The following is a 20,582-nucleotide window of genomic DNA, read 5'->3' as shown; positions in this document are numbered from 1 at the left end:
TCCCTGTAGCAGCATAATAAGCAGTCTACAGCTGTCTTCTTAGACACTGAAGGTAATTTGGTTCAATGTAGTTAAATTAATTGAATATAACAGTAGTTGAGAAAGAGATTCATTACTTTAAAGCCTTTTTGTTTTTCCCCATTGGTTTGGAATGCATCAATCATGAGGTGGGAGAAGACTCTTTCATAAAAGACGAACACTCCTGTTTGATCATCAGTGAGGAGGTCTGTGGCGTCGCGGAGATGGCTCTCAACCATCTAACTTCAGGACAGCATAAGAGATTTAAAAAAAATTCGAAGTTTCCACTGATGGAAACGTCACAAAGCAGGTGTGCATGTACGTGTGCACGTACACGTATGTGTGTGTGTGTTTGACCAGGAGAAATGGGCACGTCTTCCTGAATTGATGGCCAGGCTACCCTTATCGGAGATCACAATTTTCACTGTCTTATACACAAAGCTCTTCTCTAGCTCCCTTTTAAACAATCGTATTTCAGATCTGACAAGACCAAAGGCACGAGGCCTCCTGAACACAGGCAACACAAATGGCTTGGAAGTGATGCTTTTCTGCTGATCACTTTGATTGGAGGGCAGGTGGAGAAGTGAGGACTGGTACTAGGAAGTCTAAATTGTCTAATCCTGATCTCACTTCTTGTATTCTGTACTTTTAAAGGTTGCTGGGGGAAAAAAAATCCTGGGCTAGATGGATGATGCAGTTTCAAACTACGTAGGAAATTGTTTTGGCTTTGGGATGTATTACTTCTGTAGAATAACCCAGGTCTTTTATTCTAATCTATCAAGGTTTTGCTCTATTTTTATAATACAGCATTTTGGAGTTGAAAAAATTCAGAGGCCCCAGACTGGAAGGACATAGAAAGTCCTGCCTCCCCCTTTATTGCTGCTCTCTCTAACAAACTTGTTAAAGAGAATGACTACAAAGAACTCTTTTTCACTTTGTACATTCTCTTCCTACCTCTTCTTTGCAAAAAAAAAAAAAAAAAAAGGTGATTAGAGAGAAAATGTTTACATGAAACGGCCCTGGGACCCTGGGTTCTCGTTTACTCTAATCTTATTAGCAAAACATTGCTGGTGCTCATAGTTTACAGGCTGTATTTCTCTACTGAAGACACAGTAAGCACCAAAGTCAAGTTTCTTTCACCACCTGAAATCCAAAGAAAAAACTGCTTTTTGTGTCCTGGTGAAAAATAGGAAATAGCTATTGTTTGGTCAAAAAAGCCCTGGACTCCATAATGTTATTTGTGGTCTAATTCTTAAAACAGGAAAATGGCTCCAAATGTGTATTTTTTTCCTCCAGTATGTACCATCTTGACAAGGCTTTGATGTCATTGACAGAAACAGAGTGTTTATACAGAGGCTGTGCCTTACATTTATTCCTTTGTAAACTTATTTCCAAATTGGTACCTTCCTGCTGTTGACTACAGATGAAAACTCTGGCTGGGAAACCAAAATCCTGATTGTCTAACATAAAGGTAACATGTGACACAGAAGGTAAATAACATAAGAGAGCCTGACTGAACCTCCTTTGCTAGTAGGTATGGTGTCTTAAGCCACAGTGCCTGTGCATGTGTAAGTAATAGTCATATATAATATTCTCAGATATTATATACTTATTACATACATGCACAGCGCTTTCCAAGACAGCTACAAATTTACACATGCATCAACTATCTAAAAACATAGAAATTGGTAAGCCTATTAAGCGGAAATTTCTTAAATTATATTTGAACAATCAACAGGAAAAGTAATCATGTAAAGTACTGCTCTGTTCTCATAGGTATCTACAATAAAATTCTATAAACAGTTGTCTCCCAAAACATACCTGAATAAAATTAAAAAAAAAAAAAGATAACACCCAGTGTCCTATATTTGTATATTTATGGTCATTTCAAGAACAAACAAATAAAAGAGCCCCACTCAGGTGCATATTTACATTCTTCAAACTGTAGCGGTGAAAAATAATTCTATGAAGTGCAGGACATTCCTAATGTTGCAGTAGTGACATTTTCCTTAAGTCTTCATGAACACATTGCTTTTGTCTTAATGGTGATGCATTCCACGACTGTGAGACAGTTCTCTGGTCGCCTTCATTTGCAGACGGTGGCACAGTCAGGATTAAAGAGCTCCTTGTATAACGGAGGAAAGAGTGTATTCACTATGTCTGGATGCGACTGTTTAAATACCTGCAGCTTCTCCCCGTGCAAGTTGCAAACTGCCGTGATGGTCGGTATCTTGGCTATTAACTGCAGAATGGAGAGACAGGGAAGGAGACAAAAGGGGGAAGCTCATTAGTGCTCTGTCTTCTGGATCAGCATCCTTCCTGGCCCCAGATGAAGGCAACGGCTTCGGAAAAAGATGTTTAGAACGAAAGAAGGCTCACTTTCGGCTTCTCCTTTAGAACAAAAACAAAACACAACCTCCCCTACTCTCTAAAGAGAAAATAGAAGGAAAGACAGCAGGACCAAGCTTCCTAATTCGTTGTTCTTATGTAAAGTATGGGAGGTAGTTTAGTTTCATCGTAAGAGAAGGTGCTGGCTCTGCAGGCTGACTGAGTCGGAATCCTGGTTCCAAAATAGCTCAGTGGCCACGTGGCTGTGACATAGTCAATGTCTCAGTTTTCTCATTTGTACAATGGGCTTACTTGTAGCACCTGCTTCATTGAGTTGTATGGACGGAGGTTATTCATGTGAAAATGTTAAGAATACTGCAGGCATGAAACAGTTGTTAGCTAATATTATTATCTGTCATTTCCCATAGGTTTTTATGATGTGAATATTAGATTTTGAGTTGTGGAAGGTGACAGTGTTCAGAAAGTGTAACCTAAACCATATGAGGTGTAATTCACCATGATCTGGACGGCTTTGCTGTTACGGTCACTAGCCTGCCCGCACCTACCTCCCTAATCCTTGCCCACTGCATTGCAAAAATGAAATCTGTACTTAATCAAGACAGACTTTGGGAGGTCAATGGCACTTAGCTTCCTTAGGGAGGTGTTTTAAAAACTCGTGGGAGACTATCCACTTATAATTGTCGGGTTTTGCTATATAAGTATCATGTACTTTTTTTTTGAGTTTAAATACCCAGAAGACAGTGTTTTACAATAATTTAAAATATCCATAGTTTGCTAAATGCTATGTAGGTCTTAGGAGATGGACAATTCTAGCTTTTAACATATTTACAATTTAGAAAACACTTAGACACCATCATTTTGTGTCAAAATTGCTTAAAACCAAATGTCATTGTGATCAAATTACTGTGGGAATAAGATATGCTCTCACATAGATAATACTTTTACAAAAGATAAGCTCGATAGTTCAGAGAGCTGACCAAAGGTGCGCTTGAAAGTGATGATAAAACAACATTAAATCAAATCACCAATTTGGCTCACTGTGCTCCCTACCCTACTCAATAATAAGAAACCATTTCAGCCTTTGAAGTAAAGGAGGAAATAGATAATTAGTTACTTTGTGGCTTTTCAAAATCAGAAATTTCCACTCTTTCATTAACTTTCCTTTTAACAACTAATGACTATATAGTCATAGGATGAGAAATTTAAAAATAGCACTGGGATTAGGGTTTGTTGACATACTCATTAAAGGGATCTAGAGCACATAAAGAAGTTTGGGGTTCAGACTTTCCGTTTCCACTGCTACTTAATGACAGGGACAGAAATCAACAAATGTAAAATCTTTGTCAATAGAATGGACGTTAAATTTGAGACTGAGAATCCAGACTTTCTCTCCATCATTATGAGCTACTTAAATTTGTAGCAGACGATTCTACTAGACACTGGAATTCACAAAGCTGTACTGCTACCGCTTACAGTCAAGGGGGGAAGACAGACGACAGTAAAGTTACCACACAGTCAAAAGCAGCATGAAAACCTGAGGCGAGTGTCACGGAGGAAGGGCGCTGGGAGAAGGGGTAGGTAACTGGACATTCTGGCTTCTTCAAGGCAGGCACTTCTGAGAGAGTGCCGTTTCAGCCGGGCTCTGAAGGAAGGGAAGAGGGAGGGCTCACTAGATGCTGGGGCTGGTGGTGTATTATATGTTCCAGGATCACGTGCAAAGACGCTGAGGCTCCTGGTGCTTTGTGGGAACTGAAGGAAGTTCAGTGTTGCTGGAGCAGAGGCGAACACGTTCAAGGACAAAGCTGGGGAGGCTGCAAGGTAAGATTATGCGAGGTCTCGCGGTCTCTGTTAAGGTCTTTGGAAGAAGGGCTTTAAGAAAGATGATCAGAATCCCATTCTGAAAGATTCCCTTTGGGTCCAGGGTGGAAACCTATGTCTTTTCTATATTTTCATAGGTAAAGTGTGTACAACAGTCCACTTAACTAGAGTCCCCTGGGAAATTATTCAAGCTCTCCCACCCAGCTGGGTCACACGGAAGGAGACTGTGACAATTCTGGAACACCTCCTGCGCATCACAGTTCTCCCTGAAGTAGCTGTTGGATGCAGAGAGGCTTTGATAGCGTTCTGCAATCATCTGCAGTTCAACTGTGACGTGTCGAGCTCCGCAGACGGCCAGAGGCAACTCTATAATGCTTGCCAATCTTTAGTGTGCCCAAGAATCACAGGGGTGCTTCCTGAAAACGCAGATTACTGGGATCCGCCCCTAGGGATTCTGTCTCAGTATGTCTAGGTACTAGACGAGGCGCTCAGACTTCACGTTTGAAGCAAATACCCCTGAGGATCCTGGTGCAGTGGGTCCACAGAACAGAGTTTGAGAAACACTGTTTAACAGGCTCAAATCTTATACATTTACAACTGGTTTTCCAAATTGTCCGGTAACTTCTTTATCGTATTTGAGACAGTGCTGGTAGCTGAGTGTAAGGTTAGCTCCTTCTCAGGGGGCAGACAAGGAAATTATTATGCTACGTAAAGAGGATTACTTAGTGAGGAAAGTATGGGCTTTCAAGCTTGACTGTCTGGGTTTGAACCCCAGACCTACTAGTTACAGCTGTGTGACCTTGGGCACGTCATTTAACCTCTCAGCTGCCTCATCCGTCAGATGACAATGACAACAGCTCCTATCTCAGAAGGTTGCTGTAAGGCTTAAATGAGTCAACACAAACTGTCTGTGGCAGTGCCTGGCACATCCCTGCCCTATCTGTGTTAGGTGTCATGCTTCATTCCCACTCAATGCTTCCCTCAAGGAGAGAGACAGTCCAGGCTACCATGCTTGTTCAGCCAAATGACATGGAGGCCAGGAAATCAGCTTACCCGTTAGCCAAGCACCAAAAAATTGAGTCTCTGTATATCATGTGTTAATGCATGGGAAAATGAGCCATTTACTTTTGGTGAAATGAAAAAGCAACATCATATTGATTTTCATTTTCTTGTAGCAACCAAAGTGAGTTGCTCATTTAATAAACTGTGATTCATAAAGTAGAATCCTATGTACTACAAATCTTAAAGCAGTTTTCTGCTCCTTTAGAGGGGTGGTTGAGAAATTAAATGTGTAAGGGGATGACTGAAATCCTTCTACAGTTACTCGTCTGTATTGGAAATATTTAACCATGTGTTTGGCTTTGGAAAGTAAATATGGACTCTGGCTTCTTTCCTGGCCAAAACTAGATTTAAGGAAGTCTGGTTCAGGACCTAGTTCTTCCATCTCTTATGGGATTTGGATCTTGTCCCTGCTGCTTACCAGCAGTATGGGTCAGAAGTGAGAATTGCTCTTTGTTAAAGAGCACTGGGATCACTTGAGCAAAGCACACCCCAAAAGGCAAAGAGCTTCCCCAGCCTCTGTGCTCTCAGATGAGGCTGATTTAAAGGCGTCCAATCAGCTGTGGAAACGGAAGTGCTGACAGGGCGTCCATCACTCCGGAGGCACAATGGATGGGCCGGGAGGCCACTTGTCAGAGCCCGGGAGGGCCGGGTGGAGGGAGCAGCAGGCAGGCACTTACTGCTCATTAACGTCACGACTGCAGCTGGGGGACCCCCATTTCAAAGGGAGCTCAGAGCAGCCTCAGCAGCAGTTAATGGCTCAGCAACTTTGGAAACAGCTGGGGTGGTGATCCAGAAGTACTTGGAGATGGAGGGGGTAGTCAATTTCAAATCGTCACGAAATAAATTTCTCCATGTTTAAATAATCCCCGTAGCAGGAGCAGACAGAGGGTCTATAAAAAAGTCATTTTCACACTCATCTCCCTCTTATGACAAACACTTCTTGTAAGAAGGAAGCTTTAGCTTGTATCTACAGGGGTCTCCAAGAAGAAAAAGCAGCTATTTGAGAAGAGATAATAATACCATGCTTCTTTCCAGAAGGTGGTTTTATGAGAGAATCCACAATTTTATAACTGGTACATTTGATGTCAGAAAACCAGAACATGCAGTGGTAAAAACTAGTGATCTTGCTCACGCGGGCTACCAGGCCATCAAGTTGCCTTCCCATCCAAGGCAGGAAGCCAACAATGGTTTGATCAACGTGGAAGAAACTTCAGAAGCGCTGATTAAAAACAGGGCCCATCAAGTGACGCTAAACACAGCCACGTCACTTATCTACCTACTTTCCTTTTTTCGGGGTTTTGTTTAGCTAAATCCAGACACTTGGCTTGGAATTCTAATCCTGAACAGAGCTATCTGTTCAGGTCACAGCCCCCCCACCCCATCACCCTTACTCCATCCTGGTATCCTTGCTGTATCGAATGCTTTTACGTCCTGCAATGGCTGACTTTAGAAAGTGGACACTTGGTTCAGCTGCACTTGGAACATAAATCAGACTGAGAGCCAGCAAGTCACTTTACAAATGCAGCAGAAACTATGAGTGACCTGCAAAGCTAGGACCCAGCTATGCTTCACCATGATCAGGGCAGCAGAGAAACCTGGCATCCAGAGAGGGAGAAGAATACAGTGGATTCCCAAAGAGAGAGAAACTTGCGAGATGGAAAATTTGGAAGGCCTCCTGATTCCTGGTCCCAGCATCTCCTGAAGGGTGGCTGAATTTTTGACCATAGGTTCCGTAAGATTTCTCTCCATTACTTTATTATTTTCTTTTTGCTTAAGCTAGTGTGAGTTGATTCCTGTTACTTTCAGGAAAAATTCCAATTATTAACGTGTAAAACAGGGCTGTGTAAGCCTTCCATCTTTCAAGCTTTTATTTAATAACTTGGTACTGTTATAACAGAAAGACAAATTTCCGCCTCTATGTTGCTGATACAGTTTCGTTACTGTGCCAGAACTGGAAAGCCTGATGGGAACGCTGACCCCTGGATGCAGGCTTTATAAACAAGTGCATGCTTCGCAGCTTTGGGACTGGAACATCATCTTAAGTTCAATTACTATAGTGCACAGAATACTAATTTGAATTTGTAAGACTTGGAGGAATCTGTCTATTTGTATAGTGATTATAATGGCAGAACAGCTGAACACCTGAAAACTATCACACTGGACTGAACATTAGCAGGCAGAAGAAGTTGTCAGGAGGAATGTCTGTTTTTCTTTTTCAGAGTCAAAGAGTATTGTACTGAAGGGACCTTAACAACCATGCAGTCCAAACTCCTCATTTTGGAGAAAAGAAAAGTGAAGTCCAGAGAACAGATGGGCTGCCTCCCCTAGTCATATGGGGCTTAAAAATATATATGCATATATGTATATATGTATATGCATATAATACACACACATATATATATGTACTTTTTTCCACAAGCTTTAGTGACAGTGACCAGTGTTAGCTCATTTCCTGGCTTCACAAATCCAGAATCCAAGCAAATCTATTATTCATAGCCTGAATGTACCTTATACTTTCTTACCTCTGTATCATTGCCCCATCACTTGGAATTCCATACTCCACCTCCCCAACCCTTTAACTTCCATCTTTTGAAACAGAAGTAACTCAGCACTGATTAGCTCAAATACAGACGTCCATTGGGTAAAAACTGCCCAACTGAAACAAAATTTCTTCTGTCCACAGTAACTGCAACAGCACTTACATGCCATCTGTTAAGAACCATGCAGCTTGCTAATATTTGATCTCACTTAGTCCTCAAAATAACCATGTGACATTGATACTGTCTTTAGTCATGTTTTACAAATGAGGAAACTGAGGCACAAAGAGGTTAAGTCACTTGTCCAGGGTGACTAAGCTGGCCAGTGGTTCTGATGGCTTATTATAAATATGCTACATATTATCATTATGGCGATGAGGAGAAGAAACTGGGTTCTTTAATAGGGTTTTTTTTTTAACCCCAAACAAACAAACTGATTAATACGTAAGGGTTGAGACCTTCTAGTTAATGGATAAGAATTCCTGAATTTTCAAACCTTCCCTAGGTCCAAGTTTGGTCAAAAGTGTAAGGCTTTGCTACTTGCACTTACATTTCAGGAAGTGGGCATGGGGAAAGTGTGTTGGAGACTGTTTCCTCAGGATGAAATTTAATGACTATGTCTGAACTCTGCACCTCACCTGAAGTGCGCTAGACCTGTTCAGGGTCAAACTGGTCATCTTTGCACACTGCACAGAAGGCAGATCTACTCCGGGGGCTGCGACCTGCACCCCTGGACTTGAATACATTTGGGTACGTGCATATTTTTCTAGAGATGAGTTTCATAATCTTTATCAGACTCCCCAGAGCGTCTATAAATAACAAGTATTAGGAAAACTCATCACGCTTTTAGAAGCACCGTGGAGGCAGAAAAGCTCTATGACTAGGAAGACAAGAGAAGAAATTTCTGAAATGATGAGCAGAATCGTGGTAGGGTACAACAGTTTTTTCCAGATTTAAATAAAGTTCCTTTTGGGGAGTGTGAGTTTGATGAGAAAGTGTCCCTGTATGTCAGTGACTGCATTGTCCTTAAAGTATCAAAGCATCAGGAACTCAAGAGACTGGCCCTCTCCTCCCCTCCCTCAGCATAGGACAGTTGATACATCTGAGACTCAGACACATGGAGTGACTTAAGCAAAGCCACATGGTCCAGAGCTGTGTGCATAAATGAGAATCCAGTTCTCATTCTGTTTCCTGGTCCCTCCACGTTAGTTCACAGAACGTTCTATCAAAATGATGACTCTTAGAACAAAGGGTCTACACAAAACTCAATATTTACACATGATCTGTGGAAGCCATACTTTGTCATCTGGCTCCAGTGAATTTTATGTAAGAAATAATCCTCTTCTAACACTTTCTCTGATCCTCAGCTTTGCAACATACTCTTTCTATAAGGAAAGAACTGAATGGATGTTAACTAGACTTACTGTGGTGTTCATTGCACAATATATACAAATGTTCAATCACTATGTGGCACACCTAAGACTAATATAATGTCCTATGTCAATTATACCTAAAAAAAAAATCTTAAAGAAAAAAAATTGTGTACTTTCCCCACTAAAAATGGAGAAAGCAGAGCTAAGCTGACATTTACTTGGTGTTTTAATTTTTCGTCTTGCCATTAATTATCTTTCATCCTCAATTTCTCTGTCTCCTCTCTACCTCAGACACCTCAGATCACCACCAGGACCCCAGGAGGTAGAAAGTAGTATCAGCATGAGGGTTACTCTCTTAGGAGAGCAGTAATCACAATGTCACAGTGTGTTAGAATTTATGCAGTGTACATGTCTCATTTGAACCTAAAAATTTGTCCAGGAGTAACAAATTGTAATCTTCATTTTACAGGTGATGAAACCACGGTTTTCTGACAAGCAGATGATCCCCTTAAGCAGAACAGCAACAGCTTTTGTCTAACTCTGGATTTTATAAAGTTCTTAATTTTGCAGTGGGAAGTATGGGGAGCAAAGTCCTTGGGAGATCCCGAGTGCAGGAAACGTCCCCTGCCCACCTTAACTAACCAGATGGATTTATGCACACGTGCTACAGAGCAATAACAGAGACAGATGAGTATATCCACACGACCATCTTTTCTGCCCAGTGCATCTGAAAGCAGGTAGAAGTTTTGCTCTTATCGGGGAGAAAACTGAGGTGCAGAGAGCAGGAGATTTGTCTTTGCCCACACAGTAAGTGAAGAGGTACAGCAAAGAGAACTATCACTCTACAGTGTAGAAATGTTCTTCTTAGTGATGTGTTAAGTTTAACAAGATGTTACCATAATGAGGCAGCATATTTAACTCATGGAGGTTTTTTTATAGCAGTACTCTGATGTGCAAAGCAAAATCTGATAGTATCTCCAACAGAGTCTTCTCCCCACCCCACCCCCCTGCTTTTTTTTTTTTAAATAAAGCACTTCTAGAGCAGAGTGGGAGGGTTTTAATGATAAAAATACAAAGAGTAGGATTCCTATTGTTTTTAACCAAGAATAAGCGCCATTCCCTAGTTGCTTACCCTTTAAAAAATTCCAGTTCTTAAGAAGTCAAAGACATTTTAACATCTAAAATAATTCTGGCGCTCTAAAAAAAAAAAAATCCAATTCTAAGGAAATTTAAGATACTTGAATAAATGCTATCCATCATTAGAAAATGCCTTCGTCCTCTTAAGATCATTTTACTTCGGTAAACAACTTTTCTCAGTATTCTTCTTAAAGATCACTTTTCTTAATTAAGCTGAATCATGAAGTGGATGGTGTGGTACATGCATTTTGTCCCTGAGATACTGCATTTTGAAAGAATCCCAGATTAGAGTTGAAGAGATTAGAGCTGAAGGGAAATTTACAAGGCATCAGTCTGATCTACTCTGGGTCGGACGCTCATTTACAACATAGCTGAGAGGAAACCGAGCAGTGCCTTCAATAACCTGACCGACGACAGGGAGCTCACTCCTTCACACAGTGCTCTATCCCTCTGTTCAGCAATTCTCATCATTTTATAGTTCTTCCTTGTTTGGAGTAAAAATCTACCCATAAGAATGTTAGGAAACTTTTTCCCAGCCTGACTCCTATGGGGCACAAGTCTCCTCTTTTGCCACATGTGATTTTTGAAGACCTGTTTCCTTGCTTCAAGCTTTTGTTCTTCAGATGGAACACCCTTATGTCCTTGGATTTGTCCTCCTCTCCCCGTGGTTCAGGTCCATCGGTACCATCCTTCCCTGTGATAGTCACGTCCTCTCAGTCTGTTGTAATTTACTAGTCTCCCTTTTAAATTGTGCACCTCAAAATGTACGCACCATGGGAACCTACCGGAATTGTTGTCGCTGAGGACCGTCCCTTCTGTGGGTGACTCACCCTCCTCAGCTCACTGCCCTGGCTTTCAGTGATGCTGGGTCTGCGATCTGAGGACCTACCTTTGCCAAGGTCTCATCATCCAGGTGATTCTTCTGAATCACATGTTGAAGTGCAAAATAAATTTTTTCCTGAAGCTTCTGGACCTTCCTTGGTTCTATCAGCCAGGCTCGGTCTGACAAAGGAAAAGAACGGGTAAGAAGGGGAGGGAATGGAAGCCTTGCTGCGTTTCACCTGCATATGTAAGTGCGGAGTTTCAGGCCCTTTTCAAGTTAGTTCTAAATTGCTTCTGAAGATTTATACTTATTTTTGTAAAACAAATGTTTTATAAGCAATGCCATGATGACACTAATGCAAGATATCCTGACATGGGAAATCAGGATGGAGGCAAGGATTCAATGGTTCAGAGAAACTCCACGTTTCTTGTTGTCCATGACAATTTATATCACTTACTCTTTCTCTGGATATTTGCTTAGATTTTCTTTCAAAGTGTAAGTTAATGATTTGTGAAGAAATGAATATAGAAGTGAAGAAAATCTGTTGTGAAGGGACACTTTTGGGATTCAGTTACCTCCCTTCCCTCGTATAAGCTATGTTATAATTTACATGGTATAAACATGGATCAATTTAAAAAAGCAACCCCGAGCCCTCTTTTCCTACACGGAATGTTTGAATGATGAACAGGATAACCCCTCCTTTCCTTTAGCCCGTTCTCCTTTGCTTTCTTATTTCTTTCCTCCCTCCACCTCTTTGTTCCCTCCTTCCATCCCTCCTTCCTTCCTTCCTTTCTTCCTAGAAGCTTTATACCATGGTGACGAAATTCAGCCCAGCATCAATGCCTTGGGTTGAAACTTCAACGAAGAGACACCTAGAGTCTCCAAATGCTGAACAAAATACTCATGGAAAAGCACCTGGACATGATCCTTCTGAGCACAGTTGAGGTCAGGTGAGAAACTCGATTCTGTAACCCTAGACAGGGCAAGGACAAGTCTAGCCAACAGGTAAGCAAACCCTTACGTAAGTGAACACAAAAGCCTTCAGTGACAATTGTCAGTCAGAATAAATTAAGTTTCCCTGCCTCCCCCTTCCCTGAACTACCTGGAGCTGAATGGACAGTGGCTATTACGGCCAGAACCTGCGTGGAAGGGTGGGATCTGCCATGAGATGGAGCTTCCGCAGGCTGGAAGTCTGTCTTTCCTCTCTCACTGGATATGGCAGTAGGCCAGGGTGGCAAGCTAGGTGTCCTGGGGCTGCGACCAGGGATGGACGATTCCTCACTGGGTAGAGTAAGCTAAATACCATGCTCCCAAACTCAACAGAATTTGATGGCTTTTGCACGTTTCTTCCCAGAAAAAGGCTCATATGTAGTTCAGCTGATTTCCGACTCCTAAGAAACAGGCTTGTCATCCATCTGGGGCAATGGATTGTTTAGGTATGACATACTGTGTCTTAAATATTTGCTGCTAGGAATTTACTGACTTACCACATCCATACTTAAAGGGGACAGTGAATTTTGTAACACTTCCTTTGATTAAGCAGGAACCCGAGTGAAGCCACCTCCCTGATCCTAGACTCACAGGCTTAGCACCAGTCTCTTTAGAGCCGTGGCCAATGGGAGCAATCAAGTGCAGTGAGGAAATGGCAGGCAGAAAACGATTTGACGTGTGGTTGCTACCAGAAAAAATCTGTCTCATCTTCCATTTATCTTTGTGCTGCTAAGCCTGGAAACTTTCTAGGTTGTTTTTTTTTTTTTTTTTTATAAAGGCCTGGAGGAACAGCTTGATTTTAGACAAAGCCACAAACAAACAAACAAGTTAAAAAAGAACTGTGAGAAATAATATGGCAAGTAATAACTAAATTCTATTTTCTGATAAAGTAGTTAAAAGTCAGAAGCAGATTTTTAAAAATCTTCATAAAATTTAAAAATTAATAAATGAAGGCTGAGGGATTAAAAACTGTACAGGCTGTATTATTGGTAGATATGGCAAGAGTGATATGTCAGTGTGCACCGTCGCAGGGAAGACGGGTTTCTCCCAGCCTCACTGAAAAATACATTACGTATCAGAAGAGATCAGGTCCCTGGAGATAAACGGGTTATAGAAGGACTGAGTCTCTTGACCATAAAAATGATCAGGAATGTGTCTTTCTTTCCACAGAGAACTGCCAATGACACTGCTATTCCTTGACCCAAAATCTAACCAGACAGGCAGCTGAGGGAGTGACTCTGAATTCCCATTCTGGTCGAAGAAGGAACGGTGCATTTATTAGGATTCTATACATTTTCAGGCTGACATACGCTTTTAAGAAGAAATTCAATTGCAGTAGTGCTATTTGATCTATAAATGTCACACCTTACCTTCTTTGAAACTTTACTATTTATTGCATTTTAGAGCGAGATGACGTCTTTATTATTATTGTTGTTGTTGTTGTTATTATTATTAAACACTGTGTTTAAGGTCACACAGCTACATGGTGACAGAGCCTGTCCTAGAATGTTTCCCGCTACATCAGAGATTCTTCCTTTTCCAGTCTTTAGCAGAAGCCATTTTCCCCTCTGCTGTCCTCACCTCCTTTTAAAGCTCCTAATATAGCTAAAAAGAAAAAGGCACCCGCATTTGCCCGAAGTGAGAACACCAGCATTAACTGGGGTAGAAAAGTCAATGAGAGAGATATTTAAAGAAGAGAAAGTATGTTTTACTTTTTTCAGACCGATGCTGGCTCTTTCATTCAGGCACACTTCTCCTAAGCCTCACCTTACTGGACATTTTTCTTATGTCCTTTATTCTTAAAATCAAAATAGAACATAGTAAGAACTAAGCACTAACTGTCTTCATTTAGCTGTTATGGAATAATGTTGCTTTTCTGAATCTGGAGTGATCCTTACCACACACCCTATTCTTGCTTTTGGGATAAAATTGACCACCTTAATTAATCCAAGGTTTTGAATTGTCCAAAAATATCACAAGCTTGCTAAAGAAAATACAGTTATTTTAAAGTTTCTTTAGAGCACCTCGGTTTAGGTAGGTGCAATTCATGTTAAAGATAGCAAAACAGGGTTTTTAAAAAAGGTAAGGACCTCAGACCTCCCTACCTGGAGATATCAGAACAGCAGATGAGAACAAAGCAATCTCCTCCTCAGTCAGCTGCAAGGAACACAAATTCTTTGCAAAGTCAAATGCTTCATTCACTAGGTCATCAGAACCTATAAAAGAAGGCAAATTAAATAAAAATACTTGAACAGAATGGAGCAATAGTAATAAAAGTCCTAAAATCAAGAAGTTATTCAAGGATCTGCATATTAGGTGCACAGAAAAAACATTTCCAAGTTCCCGACCATAAAAAGTGATTTAGTGGTAATTACAGAATGAGAAAATCGGTCAACATCTTGACCAGGTAATGAAAGTTAACATTACCAGGGAGGGGCAGTTGGAGATGGTGTGTGCCCATTGTAATATCCAACTGGGAATGCATAACTCCATTCTAATCCTGTAAGTTTGAAATCAGCTCCAACTAACATTTTTTAAATTAGTGATTTGGGGATCCTTTAGTGTAGAGATCACACTCACAGAAAACCTAAAACATTATGTGCCATGGGCTGAGGGCTGTCAGTCTTAGTGGCACTTGTAGGATGTCACTGGCCTTGTCGGATGTCCAAGGGCCTCAAACTAAGTTGTTAAAAAAATCCAAAAACTTCTTACAAGAATGGAGATGAGATGACGTTCACTTAGGTAATTTCTCTGGAAATTCGACTGAGAAGCCAGCATTCACTTATTTTTAGGGTTTAATGAATGGCTCGCAGGTCAGTTGCTTAGCCATTGTGAATTCTGGCAAAATAATACTTCATCCTTATCCTGATCCTTGGTAAATGTTTATTTGATGAAGCTGGAAATATACCCAGGTTGCTTGCCAAGGCCTTTCCTCCTTTCTTGAAAATCTAGCCTTGGAGATGACATGGATGCGTATCAACGGCAGGAGGGACCCGCTGCCGGCCCCGGGGGACTTGCTGCTGGCTGCCGGATCAACTAACAGCACAAAAGGCGAAAGGGCAGTGGCCTTCTCTGATGCCCGTGGGCAGGATATGGAACAAATGGTTCCGTCAGTCGTTAAAACCTTTCCTGGCATCAACCCATCTTTGCTAACATTCTTATCCACACCATGCACTGATGGCTGGATGTGAATGATATGCTTCCAGAGACTGGCTCTGTCCCGGCCCCCCCCCCCCCCAAGAATGGTCTGGGGATCATACGGGGCTGGCTGGCAGCCACTCTGTCTGTGCTCCGAAAACTTCATGAACTGACAAGGGGAATGTCACTACTCTGAGTGGGACACAAGGGAAAGAGCTCCTCTTTTCAGTTTCTTAACTGATGATTATACGTTTACATAAGAAACTTAAGAGGCCACCCGTGGGCTGCCAGTGGTCTGCATAATATACTTGGTGACGCGGTAAGGTAGAAGGTAAAAGAAAAGCTGATCTGATCAGAATGACCTATAATGCATCCAGCTCTTTTAGAATCGGTTTTCATTGATTTCTGAAAGAAGCATGGTTGGTCTCAACAGGGTCCGTGGGTCTCTCCTTCCTCTCATATTTGGAGACACAATTATAAAATCAGAGAAATTAGATGAAACATTGGAGGCTCACCTAGTCCAACACTTACTGAACGAGAGACTAGTTTACGTGAGAGAACCAAGGCACTTCCTTTACCAATTTCAATCCGAGTGGACAAACGGATAGTAGCAATGAAACTGTGTCATCATCAAAGGTAAACTCACCTAAGGCCTTGAACATCTGCATTCCTCCATATTTTCCTTCAAACAGAACAGTGTTGTTTAACGGGTTGAAGGCACGGCACATTCTCACTAAAACCACTTCCAAGCAACCTATGAGGAAGAAAAAATTAAATGCAATATATAATTAAATGCAATATATAAATGCAATAATAAAGAGATTACTACTGCAAATAGGTCAAGAGACTTCAAAAAACTTTAATACACACACACAGACACATAGACACACACATTCAGACACACCTCAAGATTCCTTCCCAAGTAAAACATAACTTACAAATAAAGCTCTCGATGTTTTTGCGAGGAATCAGAGATGAAATACACTTTAAAGGTGACTAGAATGGAGGGCAACAATGTTTTCTTGGGAAGCATACATTTTTTTCCTATTTTTTTTTTTAACGGAGGTGCTGGGGATTGAACCCAGGACCTTGTACATGCTAAGCACATGCTCTACCACTGAGCTATTACCCTCCACCTACTTTTCCCATATTTTGACTTATATTAAAGTTAATTTCAGCTCTTGAATTCACAGGTGATGATGAGTGGCCTAGACAGGAGCTCTGCGGCAGGAAATCCAGTCTGTGAAATTCCACAGAAGTTTTGCTATGAGAAAATTTGCTCTCTGCTTCAGTTTTTAACACACTCCATGTATATTTCTGCATAAGGTGATTTTAAATAGGGACTCCTTCAAGATGTTTCTTGAGGGCACCATTTATGTCCTGATGTCTTTGAAATGAGGGTTTCTTAGTCAAATGTTTTGGCAAAATGCTGAGTATTATCCACTCCAGGCAGTTATATATAATCGGCATTCACAGACCAAAGGCTTGTTGAAGTCCCAACATGAAGTTTGTTCAATCTTGACAGACCTAACATTTCTGAGTTCACTGTTAGCCCAACGGTGGCAGGACCCTTGTCTGCAGCCAGAGGGTAACTGTGGTTATTTTCTTCACTGTTATAGCTTCAGGATCTAGAAAAGTCCCTGGCACATATTAGGTGCTTAATAAATCTTTATTAAATGAATTACTTTCACTGCCTTTGTTTTTCCCTCTGAACATTTTCTGACATCCCGAGGAACTACTGCTGCATGGTTTATCCATGTATTGGAGAAATGGGCCCCACAGTGTGTTGGAAGGTGACATGGAGACTCAGAAGTCACAAATTTGCATGAGAACATCATATGGGTGAATTGGCCACACCGGTGGTGCGCCCAAATGTACCACTGGTGCCTTTCTTATGCTGCCATTTATATTTATGTCCGTGTTTTATTTCCTTTGTTCTGATGACGTCTCTGCTTTCCCTCATATGTCACCTTACCATAGGGGCTTACACACAAGAAGGGGTTGGCAAATATTACTTGAACACTTTCCTGACAAAAACAATAATAGGTACCATTTATTCAGTATCTACAATGTGGAAGGCACTTTCCTTGGCCCCTTACATTCTCTTACTTTCCATGTCTCCTCCCCTTGAACCCAGGTGGGCCTTCATGACTGCCTTGACCAGTAGGTGTAGCGGAAGTCACACTAGGAGACTGTTGAAGCCAAGTCAGAAAAATGCTACACACTTCTGCCTCATTCTCTTGGAATGCTAACTTTTGAAATCTAGCACCTGTGCTCTGAGAAAGTCCAAGCAGTCTGTGGGGAGGCTCACGTGGATAGGAACTGAGGCCCCCAGCCCAGAGCCTTGGCTGAGCTCTGGCCTGTCAACCGTCAAGCTGCCTCAGTGAACACCGCATGGAGCAGAGACCAGCCATCCCTCGCTGAGCCCTGCTTTGCAGCTTTGGAAGCAAAATAAATGATTATTGGTGTTTGAATTAAGTTTTGGTATTGTTTTCACTCAGCAATATGTAACTAATACATCAAGTTGATGTTTGAGTCCAGATTTTCACCAATTTTAATCATTCGGTAAGGAAGCAGCAGCTACTTAGAATAATTATTCCATTTGGCTCAAGTTCAAAAGCCAGCTTTGCCAGATACTGGCTTTGTTGGTGTTGAACACAGCCATTCACTTCTCTGAATCTTTGCTTCCTCCTCTGTGAGATGGAAATGATATCGAGCACACGAGGTTAAAGGAGATGTCACAGGTAAACATAAACATATATATGTAATTATGCTATTATGTGACTATTATTATTTACTGCAGCCCTGGACCATGAAGGTTCACATAAATACCATGGTGGTTCTTATTTTCTATTTTCAAAGGGGGCCAAGAAAGACAGATACATTTTTTTCCTGTTGGGGTAATGGCATCTGCAAAGCCAGTCGTGTGCAGAATTTCTTGAGCTACTTCCGAAGTGACTGCGTGTGTCAGACAGTGTGTGCGGGAGAAGGGGAGGAAAGATCAGAGCTCAGTGAGCTGCTCCCGGTGTATTCTGGCTGCAGGCGATCCTCATTAAAATGATTGGAAATGACCACAGAGCAGAGCTTCCCTAGCCTGGATTTCTCCCCCCCCACAGACGGCAAGCAGTACACTTTAGAGCCAGCTCAGCAATTCAGCCACCTTGACACGCTAATTACTTGCACTGCCTGTCAAGCTGGGTATCTCAACCTCTGCAATTAATAGCTCCACTTTCAATAAGCAAAATTGTATTTGACTTCAAAGGGGAACTGAATGAGTATCAGGGCATTTTTATTACTGAGAGTTTCCTCTGGGAGTTGGCTGACAGCGTGGGTGGTAAAAATGAGCTACAGACTGGATGGAGGATTTTCTCGAAGCAACACAGAGCTAAGGGTCGACCCCCTCCTGGTCTAAAATAGGGCCCCCAAGAATCTTCTTGCTTACCTGACTTCAGAAGTAGGATCTGATCATTCTGACAGAGCTCCATGAAGCCTGTTATCCGCTTTGCGAACTCTACCACGTACTGGATGGCGTGAGTGATCTGGATGGCACACTGCTGCCACAGTGCTTCCCTGGACTTCAAGAGAGAAAACACAGAATGCACACGGAGTGAAGAACAACTCGGAGACTGTGAGACACTTAGGGTGGCCCGAACTGCCGCTCACCTGTCACTTGGGGACCATGGTGGGAATTTGTCCACCTTTGGAAGAGAAGCAATATTTTCTAAGACATAGTTTTGACCTATTTGAACCTTGATACACCACAATTATCAAAGTACTGAGGCTCAAATAACAGAAATATTGCAGTAGTGCATAAAGCTAGGTATTTATAGCTTCTTTATTCTTTTTTCCTCCATCCCCTCACCTAAACAAACTCAAGCTCTTACTCTACCGTGTAACATCAAACTCAAGCTCTTACTCTACCGTGTAACATCAAACTCTTGCACTGAGGAATAGCAGTTTCATTCACAGGTTCCAATAAAGTTATTTCCACATGTACTGGGTGGGCACTAAACTTATAATATTTTTATGTTGTGTTCTTTCCCCCAGAACGTATGGAGATTGCTTTTTTGGTGCAAAAAGAATTTCAAGGGAAAATACATCAAAATCAAATCACTCTCTTAAGTAACACAGAATCCCATCAATGTATTTTGATGCTGGGGTTATTTTCTTTGGAATGGGAAACATAAATCCAGGTATGTTAACTCTGCTTTTTATTGACCAAAACAATATCTATGCTTTTGTCCTCTTATTCATACGAAAGCGGTGAGATTTAATTATTTCAGTGGAGGACAATCAGTATGTTGTAATCATGTATTTAGATATAGACACATTTGTATATTTTATTAAAATTTCATTTACTGGTAGACCTTGTAATTGTGGATCTCAATCCCGTAGGAAAGTAATGTGAGTCAGAACAACAACAACAAGATTCCTTCTCTTAAAATATTCTCTAACAGACACAAAATACTACTACTATGACTAACAATGATAATAATGCGGGGTGAGTTGTCCTTTTTTCCTTTGGGCCTTTTTTTTTAACATGTAGGGCGAGAAAAAACATTTAGAATGCTTTTCTACATATCTTTGCAGTGTAACTTTGCAATTATTATTACTGCTATGAGTTTTTCAATCGCTCCCATTCCTTGCCTGGCCCCTGGAAGCCACCATGAGATGTTCTAAAACCATCTGATGTGGGCACAGTCTCCCTGGTCACTCAAAAAGGGCAGTGGTTTTCAGTCGGGGTGGTTTTGCCTCCCAGGGAACATTTGGCAATATCTGGAGACGTTCTGCTTGTCACAGCTATGTCTGGAGGTGCTCATGGCATCTAGTGGGTAGAGACCAGGGATGATGCTAAACTTCCTACAAGGCGCAGGGCAATCGTCCAGCCTGAAATGTCAACAGTGCTGAGGCTGAAAAAGCCAGAAATGGAGAAATCACAGAAAAGCTCTCCTGGAGTTTCCCGGAGTACCTTGCTTTGATAGGCTTTAATTTCTTCATAGGTGTGGGTCTGCCATGCCAGCTGGTGTAGCTCCTCCATCGTGTACTGACAAGTCTCCAAATGAGACTTGATGATGTTCTGTGCAATTCGATCTATGAGAAAGAATATCAGTTTGAGGGTTTATGAATAAAATTCCCCTCTGTTCAAAGAAACCTGCTCTTAATGTGTTTACGGTAGAAATGCCTTTTGGAGACACTCCAACTGTAAGAGCATCTCTTTAACACTACCGTCTATTTAAAAATCTCCAGACAAACTCTTCATTGCTTTTTTTCAATTTTCAGTCTTTAGTCAAAAGTAACTGCCTTTTCTGCCTTTTTTTGGGTTACAGGACGGGAATC

The 20,582-nt window shown here is 41.5% G+C and overlaps 1 protein-coding gene across 1 annotated transcript in view; it reads right to left on the bottom strand.

The window, feature by feature from the left end:
* Nucleotides 1–958: 958 nt before the first annotated feature.
* RORB (RAR related orphan receptor B) overlaps nt 959–20,582 on the bottom strand; it is a 171,913-nt gene continuing 152,289 nt past the window's right edge. The window contains exons 5-10 of the mRNA XM_032477856.1: nt 20,215–20,336; nt 18,688–18,820; nt 15,892–15,999; nt 14,213–14,323; nt 11,184–11,296; nt 959–2,260 (exon numbers count right to left, since the gene is read on the bottom strand). Of these exons, the coding sequence (XP_032333747.1) occupies nt 2,105–2,260; nt 11,184–11,296; nt 14,213–14,323; nt 15,892–15,999; nt 18,688–18,820; nt 20,215–20,336 (743 nt within the window). The 3' untranslated portion in view covers nt 959–2,104. The remainder of the gene's footprint in view (nt 2,261–11,183; nt 11,297–14,212; nt 14,324–15,891; nt 16,000–18,687; nt 18,821–20,214; nt 20,337–20,582) is intronic.

The sequence above is a fragment of the Camelus ferus genome, chromosome 4 (assembly GCF_009834535.1).
Source record: "Camelus ferus isolate YT-003-E chromosome 4, BCGSAC_Cfer_1.0, whole genome shotgun sequence".
NCBI lineage: Eukaryota > Metazoa > Chordata > Mammalia > Artiodactyla > Camelidae > Camelus > Camelus ferus.
This window is presented reverse-complemented; position numbering and strand designations above follow the sequence as displayed.